This window comes from Pelophylax lessonae, assembly GCF_965119305.1.
Source record: "Pelophylax lessonae genome assembly, chromosome: 2".
Taxonomy (NCBI): Eukaryota; Metazoa; Chordata; class Amphibia; order Anura; family Ranidae; genus Pelophylax; species Pelophylax lessonae.
Window position 1 is genome coordinate 332,846,362 of NC_138769.1, and position 17,278 is coordinate 332,863,639.

A 17,278-nucleotide genomic window follows, 5' to 3' on the forward strand; every position below is an offset into this window, starting at 1 on the left:
TATTAAACAAGAAAGTGATGCCATTATTTACTGCCTGTGGCTTGCTGGGTTGGTTGCTGACCTGCCTCCAACCTGTTTATTGGGCTTTTAGTAAATATTCATATACCTTAGTGTAGCACAATCAATTTAAGTGCAATTTGAAAAAACAATAAAATGAACAATGATAAACAAAGTCCCAATATGTACAATCCACCGCTGTGTGCATCAAGTGACAGTTCAAATTAGAAAATCAGAAAATAATGTGACCCAGTGAATTCCGCGACCACCACCTCTGGCTAAATTGCCTGCTCACCTCCAAATGATGACCCCCACTACAGAGTCACATTCATCATAAAGATTGTCCCACAGGATGCCACCTGGTTACTCCTCTAGGTGTCTGCAAGCTTCGCTCACCTCCTCTTAGGGTCTCAATCATATGCGGCCATAGAAATTATAAGAGAAAACCATAGTGCTCTCTGCTTCGAATATTTATTGTAAAAAAACGTAATGGATTTAAAATACTCACAAAAGTATATAAAAACCATGCATGTCATTGGCACATGTTGCTGATAGAAACAAAAGACATCCAAAAGTAATGGCTCATCCACCTGTAGGCGTTATGCCTTCTGCTGGGCTTCTCCAGTTGCTGAAGAAACCCAGCATTTGTCTTTTGAGCTAAAGTTCTTTTAATGGAGAAATCAAAGCTGCCTTCTAAGAATGGCGTTTTTTTTTGCAGCAATTCCTCTTAAATATAAATCTATAATGACCCATTTTGAATTTACAAATGTGTATTTTCAGTTGCCGGTTGGGTTATTTAATATTTCTGCTCATATATAGTTGCTGCACAACTTGTTGCATTCTTGTTGACAATAAATAGGTAAGTAATCCAACAGGGAAAGTTGAACACAACTATTTTAACAATACCGCTAGAGTGATTTTAAAGTATAACTAAAAGTAAAGCTTTTTTTCTGGTTTTGGATTGAGTAGAGGGGGAGTTTAGACCACTTGTCAGGTTTTATTGCTGTCTGTGCCCTCGTTAAGGAGAGTCACCCTCTCTATTTGTCCTGTTTATCATTAAAAGTGAAAGTAAAAGAAAATCCCAAATTGCGGATTGTGCCCAGAAAAGTAAGAGTGGAAATCATTTTATAGGGACACTACTTCTGGTGACCTCGGGGTCTCCAAGCAATCCTCTGAATTTGTAGGGATTTCCTCTGACTTCCTGTTTATCTATGGGACAGGAAGTGAAGGGAAATCTCCGCAGTGAGACACAGATGGCAAAAAAAAAAAAATTTGACGGGTTGTAACCATTCTTTTAATTAAAGTGAAATGATATTCCCACTAGCCGTGCATTAACCCAAAACAAACATAATAAAATATAAATGAATCAGTGTCATAAACATATAACTATGTATAAATGAACAAAAGTCCAAAAACGTGCACTGCAATAAATCAATTAATTATTGCCAAAAAGTCCACAGTGTAATCAGGGAATTAGGTGATCTTCGGTATTAGAGTCCCGTGCTGAGTAATGAGTCACCACAAAATCCATCACCATTATGAATCCACACCCTTCAGCGAGGCAACTCACCCCATACTAATGCCCACCATCTTCATAGTTGGGGCCCAATGCACATAATAAATCAATGTAGAAAAATCAAGGAATCCTCCTCAGACTTGCTCCTGTGTCACCTCTTCCTATCTGATGTAAATGTAAGGAGAAAAAGAGTCCACTAGTGCAATACAGTTTGAACTTTTTATTAATTAAAATCAAGCCCAATATAATTGCACTCACATAGGATAAAACAATATTAGCGCATAAAGTTATCTAGAGGGTTCGAGGTATTCCTTCAGTCCTTACCACCTCCACGATGGTGCAACGGACTATCGGAAAGTACCTCTGCTCACCCGATCACAGCATACCGGAAGATAGTGATCTATCTACTTTTCTACAATGTAAAGTGTCATTTCTTCAGTGTTGTCACATGAAAAGATATAATAAAATATTTCCAAAAATGTGAGGGGTGTACTCACTTTTGTGAGATACTGTATATTGCTTGAAAAACTTTTTTTTTTTTTTTTTTTTTCATGTACTCTAGGATCTAAACACAACCAAGAACTTTTTTTTCTTCATTTGTACGTAGAGTATGAAATTTCTGCATTTGATCATAAATAACACATAATGAAACAGTGTATCTACTTGCATTGCTTTTGATACGTGACTGAGAGGTGTCAGCTAGTGACCCAAGGTACTAATTGTGTTCTGACATTGCGCCCTGCATGTACATGTCACTTTCCGTGGGTGCAATTCATGCTGTGCTGGATTCTTTTTCCTCTCTCTCCACCTCTGTTACTTTTCCTTCCGCCAGATGTCTCACTGCTGCCAGTAACCACCCATGTGCAGTCTCACTGTTTGGTCGGTCTTGGTGTCTGTTGTCACTACAGCTCCCCTGGAGGTGAGAGCTCAGTGGAATTTCACGCTCTGCTAAATCAGAAAAGTGTTCCAACAATCCTAAGAAATTACATTGTATAACATTGCCCACTGTTGGTGTATACATTAAAATGTCATACTGCCTAAAATAAAGCATAATACAACCTGTGTATTTAGTGTATATACAGTATGTCACATATAACACATGGGACAAGTTGCTCTAGGAAGGTCATTGCAAAGGTGATTGAGCTGGCTTAAAGGACCCTAGAAGTAGTACATCTGAAGAGAGAGGGTGAGAAAGTGCAACCCATTTCACTTACCCTCGCATAATTCCCTTTTGGGCAACAGGAATGCAAAAAGTCATCAGATACTGATTCTTTAAAAAAAAAACACACCTTAAAGGGGGTTTTCTTTTAAGGAACTTTTGTAGCGCTAAAAGACATGCCAGCTATTCGCATTTCAAGGTGGGGAAAGAGTAGGGTTGCACCAATACCGGTATCGGTGTTGATACTAAGCATTTGAACAAGTGCTCATACTTGTGCAAATGCTCCAATATCCCATACAAAATGAATAGGCTCAAATCACACTGCAAAGAATCTCATGCGATTTGAACAGGAATGTGGTGCAATTCCTGTCCCAATCTCATTCAGTTTCCTGCACAGCTCCTGTGTGAACCCAGTGTGCAATCATTTGAGCTGTGGATGGAATGCTTAAGGGCTCTTTCACATGGGTGGACCCCACCAACAGATCCACCTGCTCAACGGAGTATCTGTCCGCTGATCCCCACTAAACAGGCAGATGACAGGTCCATGTCTGCTCTGCTTATGCAGAGTGGACACAGGTACAGCCCACTTTACTCTATGGGTGGTCAGATGTAAATGGACCGCCTGTCTGTTTACATCTGACATCCAATCTGATCCGCCAGACGAATAGGGAACCGATCTCCCATCCCTCTGTTTATGGCCGATCGGATGTCGGCAGGTTTCAGCGGAGACTGACACCCGCTGCTCCATAGAGGGCAATGGATGTTCTGATCGGGGCAGCCTAATAGACTGATAGCAGACCCGATCGGTCCACTTGCGTGAAAGGGGCCTAATATGTTTTGTATACAGATTGATGCTGCCATGTGTTATAAGAAAAAATGCCAGATTGCGGATTGCAATGCAAAAGTTGTTTTTCTATTACATTATGTTACAAAATAGTCTGGGTAGCTAATGAGATATATACACACACACACACACACACACACACACACACACACACACACTGTGTGTATGTATATATGTATGTGTGTGTGTGTATATATATATATATATATATATATATATATATATATAATATTATTTTTTATTTTTTTATTTTTTTTTTTTTCTTGGTGTTTGTTTCTGGAAATTACTGAGGTGTAGCGGGTGTGTGGATGTATCCAGAAAAAAAAATCTGGAGGTGGACACAGAAGCAACAAAACTCCCACACTAACGCCCAGTAATTATTAAGTATAGCTTTGCATAACAAAAGGGTTATCACAAAATGTATAGTCATTGTTTAGGAAGCTAAACTTTTTTCTAGTAATACGATCATAATACACTGTCCTCTTTAAACCAGCTAATTTGGAACATGGAAATCTGTCATTTACACGCAGCACCAGTAGTTTTTGCCCAGTTCTTTTAAGTAAAAGTAAATGTTTGAATTTGCCTCTGCTGGGAGAAATTCATGGGCTGTCATTTTTTTTTTTTTTTAACCATCCTCTAAAAATGCTAGTAGCCTGACCATTACTGTCCTAGAACAAGCATATAGAAAGTGAAATTAGATCTCTTAACATGTTCTGGGTATTGTATAGGGCAATCCTTAGTCCTCACTCTGACAGTGTGGTAACTAGCATTTTAAGAATGTATACAAATGCAGCTATAAAATTTCTCTAAAGCCCCGTACACACGTACCGATCGTCGGCCGAACGATCGGCCGTCTTTTGTCCAGGGCTGTCGGTGTCTGTTGAAAAGTGCAAAAGACTGCACAAGAATTTTGTCCGCCGACTACAGCCGACTGCAGAAGTGATGTCATGTAATGGTTAACTTTCCCTGTGTTTTTCCTTTTCTGAGCATGCCCAGTCTTGCAAATCAGCTGTCTGTCGGCCGAATTCTGTACTGACTGGCGAACAATCGGCCACTCTGGTGTCGGCATACAAAAATTTTAATGCTTGCATGACAGATTCTTTTCGGCCGAATGTGCGCTGTTGGCTGTCGGAGGCATCATACTAACAAGCCTACAATCGGCAGATCGGTCGTCGGCCGAAGCTTTTCGGCCGACGATCGGTACGTGTGTACGGGCCTTTAGCCTAGGTTTCTCTACAAAAATCCTAGACTTAAGATATTTGTGCTGCCTCTATTTCAACAATGTTCAGGTGTGAGTTATAATCCCCAATCCAATGATTTTATGAGTGAGTGGAAGGGGTCAGTGCCAAACTTGATTGTAAAAGTAGGGGTCTATAGGATTGCACTGCAGTTTGTGGCCTTGAATGGGTGAAAATGAGTCAGCTCATCCCTTGTGCCCGAGCCGTGTCAAGAGGAAGTCTGACATGGTAACTGGCACAGATGTATTGGTTTAATTAAAACTGCCTCACACCCTTTTATTTATGCCTGAGCATCTCACACATGCAGAAAGCTGGCATCTCGAGAGTCGCACAAACCTTTGGCGAGACATCTCCTGCACCGCTCTTTAAACACTGAGAGAACCCCCACTCCCCCCCCCCAATCCTCCTCTTGTTAATTGTGCCTGCGTCTCGGATGTGTAGGCATAAATAAATGTTAGAGCGGCTAATTAAATTAAAGTATCTAGGGAACAGTGGCTAAAACTGCATCATCTTTTCTGCCCATTGCACATGACCCTGCACTGCCATGTTCTTATAAATGCGCTCATTATTTATGCTGTATGGTCATTCCAAGTATCAACTGTACATGCCTAAACTGGTAGTAACCTGTAAATATATAGAAAAATGGACAGAATGTACAGTGGATTGCTAGTGCAGTAATGTCTTTCCGTCTAGCATTTTAGCAATGATTTTGTAGCCTTTTATAGTAAGGGGTCAATATCTACAGAAGAAGGTGTCAGTGTAGGCAATTGGTCAAATACACAGTTGAAGTATATATGTACTGTATCACTCAGAGGAGTCACTACCAAGGAGCCACATAGTAATTTTGGGTTCTCTGTTCTGCACCTTCAGTTCCCTCTGGCACACCTGGTTGAATGAAAGTCACTGCAAGCACATATAAGGGCACACAAGTATAGATACCTTTGACCTGGACTCAAGGACCTTTAGTGGTAGATGAACTCAATATATTAACTACTTGCCTACTGTGCACTTAAACCCCCTTCCCATCCAGACCAATTTTTAGCTTTCAGTGCTCACACTTTGAATGACAATTGCGCGGTCATGCTACACTGTACACATATGAAATTTTTATCATTTTTTTCACACAAATAGAGCTTTCTTTTGGTGGTATGTAATCACCTCTGGGTTTTTTATTTTTTACAAAAAGAAAAGAGAAAATTTTGAAAAAAAAAAAAAGTTTTTCTTATTTTCTGCGAGTAAATTTTGAAAATAATTTTTTCCTCCTTCACTGATGTGCGCTGATGAGGCGGCACTGATGGGCACTAATAGGCTGCACTGATGGGCACTGATGAGGTGGCACTTATGGACACTGATGAGGTGGCACTTATGGGCACTGATGAGGAGGTACTAATATGCTGCACTGATGAGCACTGATAGGCGGCACTGCTGGGCACTGAGAGGTGGCACTGCTGGGCACTGAGAGGTGGCACTGCTGGGCACTGAGAGGTGGCACTGCTGGGCACTGAGAGGTGGCACTGCTGGGCACTGGCGGATGGCACTGCTGGGCACTGGCGGATGGCACTGCTGGGCACTGGCGGATGGCACTGCTGGGCACTGGCGGATGGCACTGATGGGCACTGGCGGATGGCACTGATGGACACTGACGGGTGGCACTGATGAGCACTGATGGGCGGCACTGATGAGCACTGATGGGCAGCATCATCAGTGCCCACACTCAGTGCCCATAGTGCTGCCAGTCAGTGCTCATCAGTGCCTAGATGAGCAGGCACTGATGGGCACTGACTGACAGCACTATGGGCACTGATTGTGGGCATTGATGGCGGGCACTGTGTGTGTTTTTTTTTACCTCTAGTAATCAGGGCACTGGTGATCGGTGCCCTGATTACATTTGTTCTGTGTCCCCGGCGCTGTGCAGCTCTCCCTCCTTCCTCACACTGCAGGCTCCGTGTGAGGAAGGAGCGCTGGCGATGAGAGATGATCTCATATGTTTACATATGAGATCATCTCTCATTGGACGGTCCGATCACGTGGTGAATGGCCGCTGTGATTGGCCATTCACCACGATCTGTGATCGGCTGTGTCCAAGGGACACGGCCGACACAGATTTTTCCCGATGCGCGCTCGGGGAGACTGTTTCTGGGAGGCCGTATAAAGACGGCCTCCCGAAAATGTGAGTCCGCGCTGCAGCCGTATATAGGCTGTAGCGCGGATGGGAAGTAGTTAATAGGGATTAGAATAAATGGTGGGTTGAACATAAATGAGCACACAGCAGGTAAATTCAGACACAGTCTGCTAGAGAAAGAACAGAGTGATAGGTTTACCAAATTAACTTAAATTCAGACACTAAACTGACATCAACAGAATCCGCAAAAAAATATAGCAAGTAAGTGTGCATAAAAATGTTGGAGCGTGTAAACCCAACCTTATATTCCTGATATGTGCCTGCTGTACCATGTACTTGTATTCAAAAGTATCCTGTTCTCTTTGTATTGCTTCCTTTGTGTGAAATCCCTGGTGTTCCTGTTAGTTCCTGTCAGTCCCTCTGCTTTCCTATTAAAAACTGACCGCACTAAGCAGGAGAACACCCCACCCCCCCCCCCCCAAGCCTCAGTGTTCGGTGCTTTTCTGCATCTGAGAACAGAGGGATTGTGATCCCTTTTAAAAAAGGAAAAATATATTTTTATATCTATACACAAATGTTTTGCCTTTCATTTGTATTTTAAACTGAATAGGTTGTTTTACAAGGTGCTTGTTTACAATCATTTTAACTGCAAGATGAATAATATTACCACTAAGTTAGAGTGCATTCTAATCAAATGGCTAGGTTATGGTGCAGTGTCCCCTGAGAAGGTACTTCTTAAACTAGATAAGGGTCAAGGATAGCAACAGTATAGAGCAATCCTTAGCCCTCACTCTTCAGCCGGCTAATGTTGGGGCCCAATAACACTGTTGGTGCACATGAAGATAGCCAATAAGGCCTGCAGGCAGTAATAAAGCAATTGTGTAGTTAATACTTAAGGGGCTCAGTCTCCAATGGTAGCAACAAGTGATGGCCACAAGGCACTTTCACCAGACCTAGTGACAAAGCAGCAGTAATCCCTCTGGCTAGGTGTCCATTCACTCTGGGTTGCCTGAAGCGACTCCGATCTGTAGCACAGCAAAGTCTGTATCCAAGCAGTGGCTCTGTTCCTCCACACTCAGGCTAACAGCTCTGTACTATTTGGTTTCCCCACACAGCAATTACTTTTCTGCGGCTCAGTCTCTTTCTGGAAAGGTCCCAACAACACAGTCCTCTTACAGTTTCTTCCCACACTGCGCTGACGACTTCTCTTCTAGTGTGCCCTGGAATCCTGGGTAATAAAGTCGAAGCCCCATTAATTTGTACTGTGCAGCACCCCTTTAAAACTTCAAATCCCAGGTTCCATTGTGGCTTCATCATAATACACAGAGCTTCCTCCTTGCTGCTGAATGGCTCAGGTCACTTCTCCCAAGGAGGATGGGTGGGACAGGAGCAAGGGCGAGGGATCTTCACACAGAACCCACAGCTGTGCCTCTCTTTTCTGCAGCACCTGGCTACAGTATGAACTGTCATACCTGACAAAAAAAAGTTTAACTCTTTACAGCCCGCTTTCTAATCTAGACATAGATTCAATGCCCTCTCACATAGTGGGGTTACAGTGCACAACTCTCTCTCACAGAAAATGTACTTGTAGGCTAATTGGTGCCAACCCAAAACTGGCCTTAGTCCACGTGCACATTTGGCTATTTAAGGATATATAGGACAGTTCACACCAGTGGGCACGCGTTATGGTTTGGCAATTATGGAGAATGTAGGTAAGTGCGAATAAGGTTTATGAACCTTTAGGTGACTTTATTGGATTTATTTTGTCTTCTAGCTTCTATAGTTAGTTTTCACACTATGATCTCATATCTGAATGTTTTGCAGCTTTCTGGTATTATGCGTTCTACATTTTTAGCATATTATTCTACAGGTAAGCTGATGGGTGTTGCATAACTTTAGTTAAATATGACTCTTTTGTTTACAGACTCCTTACCATGTTAACTTGCTGCTGGCTGGTTATGATGATCATGACGGCCCTTCCCTCTATTACATGGATTACCTGGCAGCTCTGGCAAAAGCACCATTTGCAGCTCATGGCTATGGGGCCCTCCTCACTCTCAGCATCCTGGACCGCTACTACAAGCCAGGTATGACCTGCCGTATGCGAGTCAATTCATTGTGTCAGTAAAACAAGATATTTATTGTTAATTTATTTGAACTTTGAAAAAAAAAAATCAGGATATAGATTATAGTGCCTCTATTCATACAGATAATTTCTCCTCTCCTAGAAAACCTGAGGTAGGGTTTATGTGAAGATGTAGATAAATTACAGTTTGCTAACTTGTGTTTAGCATTGGGGGAATAGGCTAAAAGAAAGCTTAAAACACACAATTTGCCCTGTAACAAAGTAATAGTACTATTAAGAGTATATACAGTATCTAAACGCTGACCTTGAATAAAATGTCTTTCACTGAGAATTTTGAAATGGACAGGCTGTATGCAGCAAAATATCACAAACTTTTTTTTTTTTTACTACTTTTTTTCCAGATGTTTTAAGAGCCTTTCTCATTGTGGTGAGGACAGGCAAACTGCTGTAGCAATAAAATGCAGGCGCATACCTTCAGCAGCCTCTTAAGCATTCTTGCTGAAAGGCAGTACCCGGCCACTTTGGTAGACCAGGCTCCACACTTTTGGGAGTATCAGGGCATGCCCCTAAGCTATACTACCGGTACTACCATTCCTATTGTCCCATCTTAACGATGAATAGAGATGGGCTCAGGCGCGTTCGAGTTCCCACGTGCCCGATCCCGCCAGGAATCTGACACTGCACACCGCTAATCACAGTCACTGAGACATTTCCCAATGTGTGCAGCTGCGGATTGGAAAAATGTCTCGGTGCCTGTGATTAGCTGTGTGCCGTGACGGCTTCCTGGCGAGAACGGGTACGTGGGAACTCAAACACGCTCGAGCCCATCTCTAATGATGAACAGCTTTGCTGGCCCACTGGTTTATCATTCCAAAAACAAGAACACACTTTTCATTCTGAAAAAAGCTCATTGCATGACTGTCATGCTGATCCTCTGCTTTTATCACTGTAGGTCACTAACCTCGAGCAAATATATTCAGATGTTTAGGATCGTTGACTAGAAAGTGTTTAAACCAGTGGGTTAGCACAACAGCCAGGCAACTAGGAGATCAACAATGACTGCCCCAGTTGTTCTGTCATCACACATTTATTTATTTCAGATACCTATATAGCTCCATCAATTTGCACAGCACTTTACATATACATTGTACATTCACATCAGTCTCTACCCTCAAGGAGCTTACAATCTAAAGTCCCTTACTCACATTCATACATACACATACTAGTGCCAATTTAGACAGGAGCCAATTAACCTACCAGCATGTCTTTTGAGTGTGGGAGGAAACCGGAGTACCTGGAGGAAACCCACGCAGGCACAGGGAGAACATGGAAACTCCAGGCAGGTAGTGTCGTGGTTGGGATTCGAACCAGTGACCCTTTTTTGCTGCTAGGCGAAAGTGCAAACCACTACACTACTGTGCACATTCTCTTAAAAAGCAGCCTTCACCCAAAACTCCTATTTGGATTTGGGAATCTAGTTGTTCCGCACTCTGGTAGCATTATTCTTATGGGGATTCCAGTGGCTCTTCCCACCATCTTAACCACTTCAACTCTGGAAGGTTTTACCCCCTTCCTGACCAGGCCATTTTTTTGCAATACGGCACTGCGTTACTTTTAACTGACAATTGCACAGTTGTGCGACGCTGTACCCAAACAAAAAGGATGCCTTTTTCCCCCCCACAAATAGAGCTTTGTTTTGGTGGTATTTGATCACCTCTGCGGTTTTTATTTTTTGCGCTATGAACAAAAAAAGGCCGACATTTTTGGAAAGAAAACAATATTTTTTACTTTCTGCTAATAAAACACATCCAATAAAAAAATTAAAAAAATTAATTTCTACATCAATTTAGGCCAGTATGTATTCTTTACATGCTTTTGGTGAAAAAAAAATCACATTTAGCGTATATTGATTGGTTTGGACAAAAGTTATAGCATCTACAAACTATGGGATAGATTTATGGACTATTTATATTTTTTTACCATTAATTGTGGCAATCAGCGATTTTTAGCGGGACTGCGACATTGCGGCGGACAAATCTGAAACTAAGTGACACTTTTTGGGGACCAGTGACACCAATACAGTGATCAAAGTGTTAAATGTAATGTAATGTAGCCTAGTAATGCTTTCTTACTGTGTGGGGGATAGTTGCAGTGTGGGAAGACAGAGATCCGGTTCCTGCTTGGCAGAAACACAAGATCTCTGTCTTCCTTACTAGCAGAATGGCGATCTGCCTTGTTTACATAGGCAGACTGCCGTTCTGCCTCACTCCAAATTCTGGCTGACATCGGGTCCACCAGACCCGCTAAATGGCTCCCGCTGTGTCCAATCGCAGCAGGAGTGGGTCTCTGGCTCCAGACCAGGAAGAAAATACACACGTACAGGTATGTGATTTTGGGCTTAAGGGCCGCCCTGCCGCAGTGTATGTACGTGGGGTGGTCATTAAGCAGTTAATGATACAGAATAAACCCAATATAGAGTAAGACTGGGACGCAAATGGCATGTGGAGGCTTATATCTAGCTGTGTGTAGCCCGAGTTCCGGGTCACACTGCCATGACTTGTCATGTGGCTTGAGAGTTCATTAACAGCAATAGAACCGTTCTAATCGGTGCGACTCAAGTCGCTCCCACTTAGAAAAAAATTCCTGCACTAATTTGGGGTGACTTCAACACGACTTACAATGACTGTTAAAAGTTGTATGCAAGCCGAGATGAAGTCACGTAGGGATATCCAAGGAAAAAAATCTGTGCTTACATCAAAAATAGGAAAGCAGTAACTTAAGTGCAAGCCAAACACAGTAACAAACCAAAATATCAAAAAGTTGCCTTGTATAATGTGACAGAAATCAATAACTCATCATTGATAATGTCCAAATTCGAACAATTTACCATAATGTGAAAAATTCATAAACGGGTGTGAATGAAAAAACACCAGTGATAATGTCCAAATAGGTAAAGAAGCCACAATGCAGCTGTAGAATTCTTCTGTGAAAAGAGCCTTCACAAAAAGTGATTCCTCCACCAAGCTAAATGGCCTCTTACCAGAAAAAAAATGACCTGCAAGGTCATCAATGCTTGTGGCACATAACCCAACCGGTGCCTCTAGGGTAGGAAACATTGTGTATTGTATGGATCCAGAGGGTTAGTGAACACCGCATAAACCTCCACGTCCACCTTCACTTACTACGGTCAACATCCTTCCCAGTAATATGTGCAGGCGGTAATATTGTAGGCTCACCTACCTAATATTGTAGGCATAACCGCCTGCACACATTACTGGGAGTGATGTTGACCGTAGTAAGTGAAGGTGGACGTGGAGGTTTATGCGGTGTTCACTAACCCTCTGGATCCATACAATACACAATGTTTCCTACCCTAGAGGCCCCTCTTGGGTTATGCCACAAGCGTTGATGACCTTGCAGGTCATATTTTTCTGGTAAGAGGCCATTTAGCTTGGTGGAGGAATCACTTTTTGTGGTGAAGGCTCTTTTCACAGAACAATTCTACAGCTGCATTGCGGCTTTATCTGTTTGGACATTATCACTGGTGTTTTTTCATTAATACACATTCATGAATTTTTCACATTATGGTCAATTTTTTGAATTTTGACATTTATTATCAATGATAAGTTATTGAAGTCTTTCACATTACACAGCGCAACCTTTTTGATATTTTGCGTAGGGATATCTGACTGTCGTGTGAACAGGGGGCTCAAACCTAAAATGGCTTTGGTTTGGGTGTAAAAAATGTAGCCACTTTACTTCTATAGAAGACCAATAATCCCCTGCAAATAAGTTTTGATCACATTAGATTTAACTATTAAAACACTCTTCTTTACTTAAAATGTAAAACATTTTCCTATGTATCTTAAATGCAAGTGCAAATGCCATATCCGCTTTCCTCTAACATTCCAGTGTGCAAAGTGCCTTCAAGTCATTGCTCCTGCCTGGAGCACATCAGTTTTCACAGACGCTTCCTATGCTGTTGTGACATGCAGGCAGCCCCAGAACTATACTTTACTTGACCAATGGCATTGAGAGATGCACAGAAGGCATGTTGTGTAGTCCAGCCATAGATATCACACAGTGGGTTTATAATACTGCCGCAGCTCTGTGAGGGTTGTCAGCACATTAAATGAAGTTGGATATAGCCTATTATTCTAGCAGGATCACCAAGAATCCTTTACTGCTAATAGATCTCTGGAAAATACCCGGTGATGTACATGCTTGGTCAAGCTCTGCTACATAGAGTTTTGGTTTTTAATGACCATACATACTCAACGCTGTTTGTTCGTGTTTTGAAGGATTAAAATGGCAAACCATCCCTTTTCTGTTGTGGGATTAGTATTACTTTGGGATTGCCGGAGGCTGGAAAAACACAATGCATTCAAAAAGTGTTTTATGGAGCTATGCGGGTTAATTCAACATGTTTATGTGCATTTTTTTTTTTTTTTTTTTTTTTAATTGGGGTGAGATATTTGCCCATAAGCACACAAGCAAGTTTTTTATTATGAAGCCTATTTTTGACACGGGGTAAAACATATTCTGCAAACACTGCACAATATTGTTTCCATCATCTTATTTGAAGTGTTACTTTTAGAAAGCTTAAAAGAGCAGAGAATGGAGTCTGAAAGCAGCAGCAATAATTAGCCTAGAAATGGTTATAGTTATTTTTTCTTTATCGTTTAGCACTCAGGGGGCAGAGAGGCTGTGGCATAGTGTCAGTTCAGAGAGCCTGCTTTGAGATGCAGCCCTCCAAACATGTTATACCAGTGCTGATAAGTTAGTGTGATAACACCCTCACCTTGCTGGGGCGCAGATCACAGAGTACCCCCTGGTGGGTCTTCAGTATCACCAACACCTTCCTTCTATAGTCCCTCAGGTCCCTTTCTAAGCACTACTGTCAATCAATCATTGCTTGTCTTCTGAACCCTTTCATTGCTAAAATTGACTGCAAGTCATTTGCAAATCAGTACTGGTTCAGTCTCACCAGAGCATCTAACTGAGGGCTCCCACAATAACAGTAAGGATGACCGTTCACAGGCAGATATCTTACAGAGGGTGATTGTCATGAGGTTGAAGGAAGCTGTAGAACTGCGACTAGGCTGCCTGTTTCTGCCATCCCCAGACCGCCGTTCTAAAAGTGACCTATTTATGAGCAGTTGTACCTAATATTCTGTGTTTCAGTTGTTTTTTTTTTTCTACATGTTTACATACTTACAGACCTTCCCAGGTCAAAAATTATTATTGAGTAGAATTGAGTTTGGCCCTGCACAACAGTCCCAGTTTCCCATGTGGCCCTTTGGCAAAATAAATTGCTCACCTCTGCTATAAATATGACACCTATAGACCATGCTTATGCAATTTTATACTTTAGTTGACCGAATAGATGGATATATTTCACGTTCTGTATTTGGGGAAAAAGAAAAAATACTTGATGCTTGCTAGCATTTATATTTTCATTTTCAAATGATAACATTCTGTTTGTGTTATTAGGCCCCATGTACACTGGCCTTTGCCCAGCTCTTCTAAATGCTTTTGGGTCGATTTAGACATGTGTCTAAATATCCCTTTACTCTGATGCCTGATCCGTGTTCAGATCATGCTTCAGAGGCTACTCTCAGGTGGTGAGGAGCCATGTTTGCTGACAAACGTACCGCAACAGCTTGTATTTCTTTTTTTTATAAAAAAAACTCACATTGTGCCCCCCCCCCCCCACCACACATCTAAATGAAGCGGTTTTTACTGGCAGGAAAAAAGCAGCATCAAAAATCGCACAAAGCCACGTTTTTGCAAACGCATTTAGGTATGTCAGTCGCTTGGGCGTTGATTCATTTCTTTGGCCTGAATAATTTTCCCCATACTCATTCACGAGGGGGCTGGATCAGGTCCAGATTCTGATAAGTCCCTCCTTCTCCCCCGCACCCCCACAACCACCAGGACAAGTTTGTCAGGAAGAGGCCCTTGTCCTCATCAACATGGGGGTAAAGTGCTTCGCCAGAGCATGTTCTAACCCCCTCCTCCTTTCCTGGCCTGTGGGACTGTATGCTGGGATAAGGGTCTAGTATGGATTTGGGGGGGGTGCACTTTTTTTGTTTTTGTAATATGATGTGAGGTTTCCAAACCCCCACTACGCTCTTTTTTTACTTTTTTTTTTTTATTTTTGGCTCTTATGTTTACATTCTGCTGCCAGCAGGGATGAGTCATGTTAGAATGGTTGTTAGGATGCTGGCGGGTGCCATCTCCTTAACAACCAGCGACCCTGAGCTGAACTGTCACATTTAGCAGTGCTAAGAATTCCAACTGCTAGCGATAATTACAAGTAAAATTCGGCAGGCTGGTTGTACCCCTGTTGATTGATAGATCAACTTCGTATATTTAGCCTGCCTATACATGATTCAAACCATTTTGGCTGGCACAAAACAGCGTGGTAATTTGTGTAATCTCCCAGAAGGCCAGACTCTTTTGATTAGGTAACTCCTGCCTGTTATCAATAGACTGAAAATGTAAGGTTTAAAAGGTGTACACCGAAGCCTAAAAATGTAAATTGCAGCTCTAAGTGAAACACAGGAGATTCACTAAACTTGTTACATTACCAGGCTGATATGTGTCCATATTGTATATCCTCTGCATTTTTTTTTTTTTTTTTTTATATAATTAAAGTAAATTTTTGTATTCCAGATCTCACACGAGAAGAGGCAGTAGAACTTCTTAAGAGATGTATAAAAGAGGTGCGTATGATTATGAAGAAAAGCCATTTACATATAAGAACCATCTAATTTCTGGCCATACGCTTCCCCCATTTCATTTTCATTCTTACCAATTTTGAGCATTTCTGTGTAATTATCAGATATTACAGGGACCAATATGTCAGGAAACTGTTCTTTCATGCCTATGGGTTCCACAAAATCCCATTACATGCACGTAGTGGAATTAGATTTGTGTTAAAGTATACGTTCACCTTTTGGAACATGTTACATGTTCAAGTTCCTGCACCTTTACCCCTTGATTCCCCCTCCTCGTGACAGCAGAGGAGGGTTCCTCTCCATGCACCTGCTGTCACTTTTATAAAGTAGCGCAGCTGTGCGGGGCTGCGCCCATGCAGCTGCGTCAATCATTTACAATTTGAAATAACTGTGGGTGCACTGATCGGCACACCCATAGTTTATTTACTCTGCCTACAGTTCTGCAATGCCAGCCCTTACATAGGTGGGGAAACAGAGCTGTAGCCCAGGAGCCTGACATTGCACTTGCAATCTGCTGACCATAGGAGCAATGCTTTCCAGGCTGCTGTTTTAAAAAAAAAAAATGCACATTTTTTGACCAGCAAAAAGATGTGCATTCAGTATTTTTGATGAAAAGGTGAGCCTTTTAATTTGACTCCGAACAGACATTAGTGTAGGGATAAGAAGACCAGTGGGCAGACTTTTTTTTTTTTTTTTCAGCATTTGTCATGTTTTATTTCTTAGTATCTTCAGAATGAAGGGTACATTAATTTGATTGCACATTACTTGGTCTTTATGATCTGTTTCGAACTTCGAACCTTTACAGAAGATTTTATTCACTACCAATCAATTGCTGTGGTTTTTAAATGCCTGTTCAAGTTTGCAGTGTAACATTTACAGATATTTTATTTTTGGACTTTCAGTTGCTGTTCTTTTATTTTTGACATTGTTTTCAGTATCATCATTACACCTTAAGAATTCAACTTTGTAAGCTAGTCAAAATATTTGCATGTTTACCTGCATAATTGAATACCAACAGGCAGCTAGCTTTTTAGCCTCCTAAGCATTATTCCCTACCTTGCATTAATTTATGCTGACACCTTTTACCAGGAGAAAATTGTTCACACACCTCTTTGTCTCTGTTTCTTTCAGCTTCAGAAGAGGTTTATCTTGAGCCTTCCCTCATTCACTGTGCGGGTCATCGATAAGGATGGAATCCACGATCTGGAGAACATTCCAGCATCAAGTGTATAATCTTCCCCTACCTGACAGTCTTTATTTTTTACATTGATTTCTACTGCTTTTGGAAATTAGGCTCAATAAATTCTCCCAGGATGACAGAGCTTGGGATATGTAAAACTCCTGCCTGACTTCTGTGCTTTTTAAAGACCCATTCGTTCACTTTTGTGTACAAGTTGGTGGACAAGTCCAATTTAACATTATTTAGTTGTATGTTTTTTTTTTTGTCTATGCTGTCCTTGTATTCCTACATGGGGGACACCAAAAAAAATTCCGAATTAGGTTTTTTCAATGCTCTCTTTTTTAAATAAGGGGCTGAAATTGGATTTGTAAGGCTGGCCATATATGGTTTGAA

The 17,278-nt window shown here is 41.7% G+C and overlaps 1 protein-coding gene across 1 annotated transcript in view; it reads left to right on the forward strand.

Moving 5' to 3' along the window:
- The window catches only part of PSMB2 (proteasome 20S subunit beta 2), a 34,405-nt gene extending 17,362 nt beyond the window's left edge, over positions 1 to 17,043 (forward strand). The window contains exons 4-6 of the mRNA XM_082244492.1: positions 8,801 to 8,963; positions 15,641 to 15,690; positions 16,837 to 17,043. Of these exons, the coding sequence (XP_082100618.1) occupies positions 8,801 to 8,963; positions 15,641 to 15,690; positions 16,837 to 16,938 (315 nt within the window). The 3' untranslated portion in view covers positions 16,939 to 17,043. The remainder of the gene's footprint in view (positions 1 to 8,800; positions 8,964 to 15,640; positions 15,691 to 16,836) is intronic.
- The last annotated feature ends 235 nt before the right edge of the window (positions 17,044 to 17,278 follow it).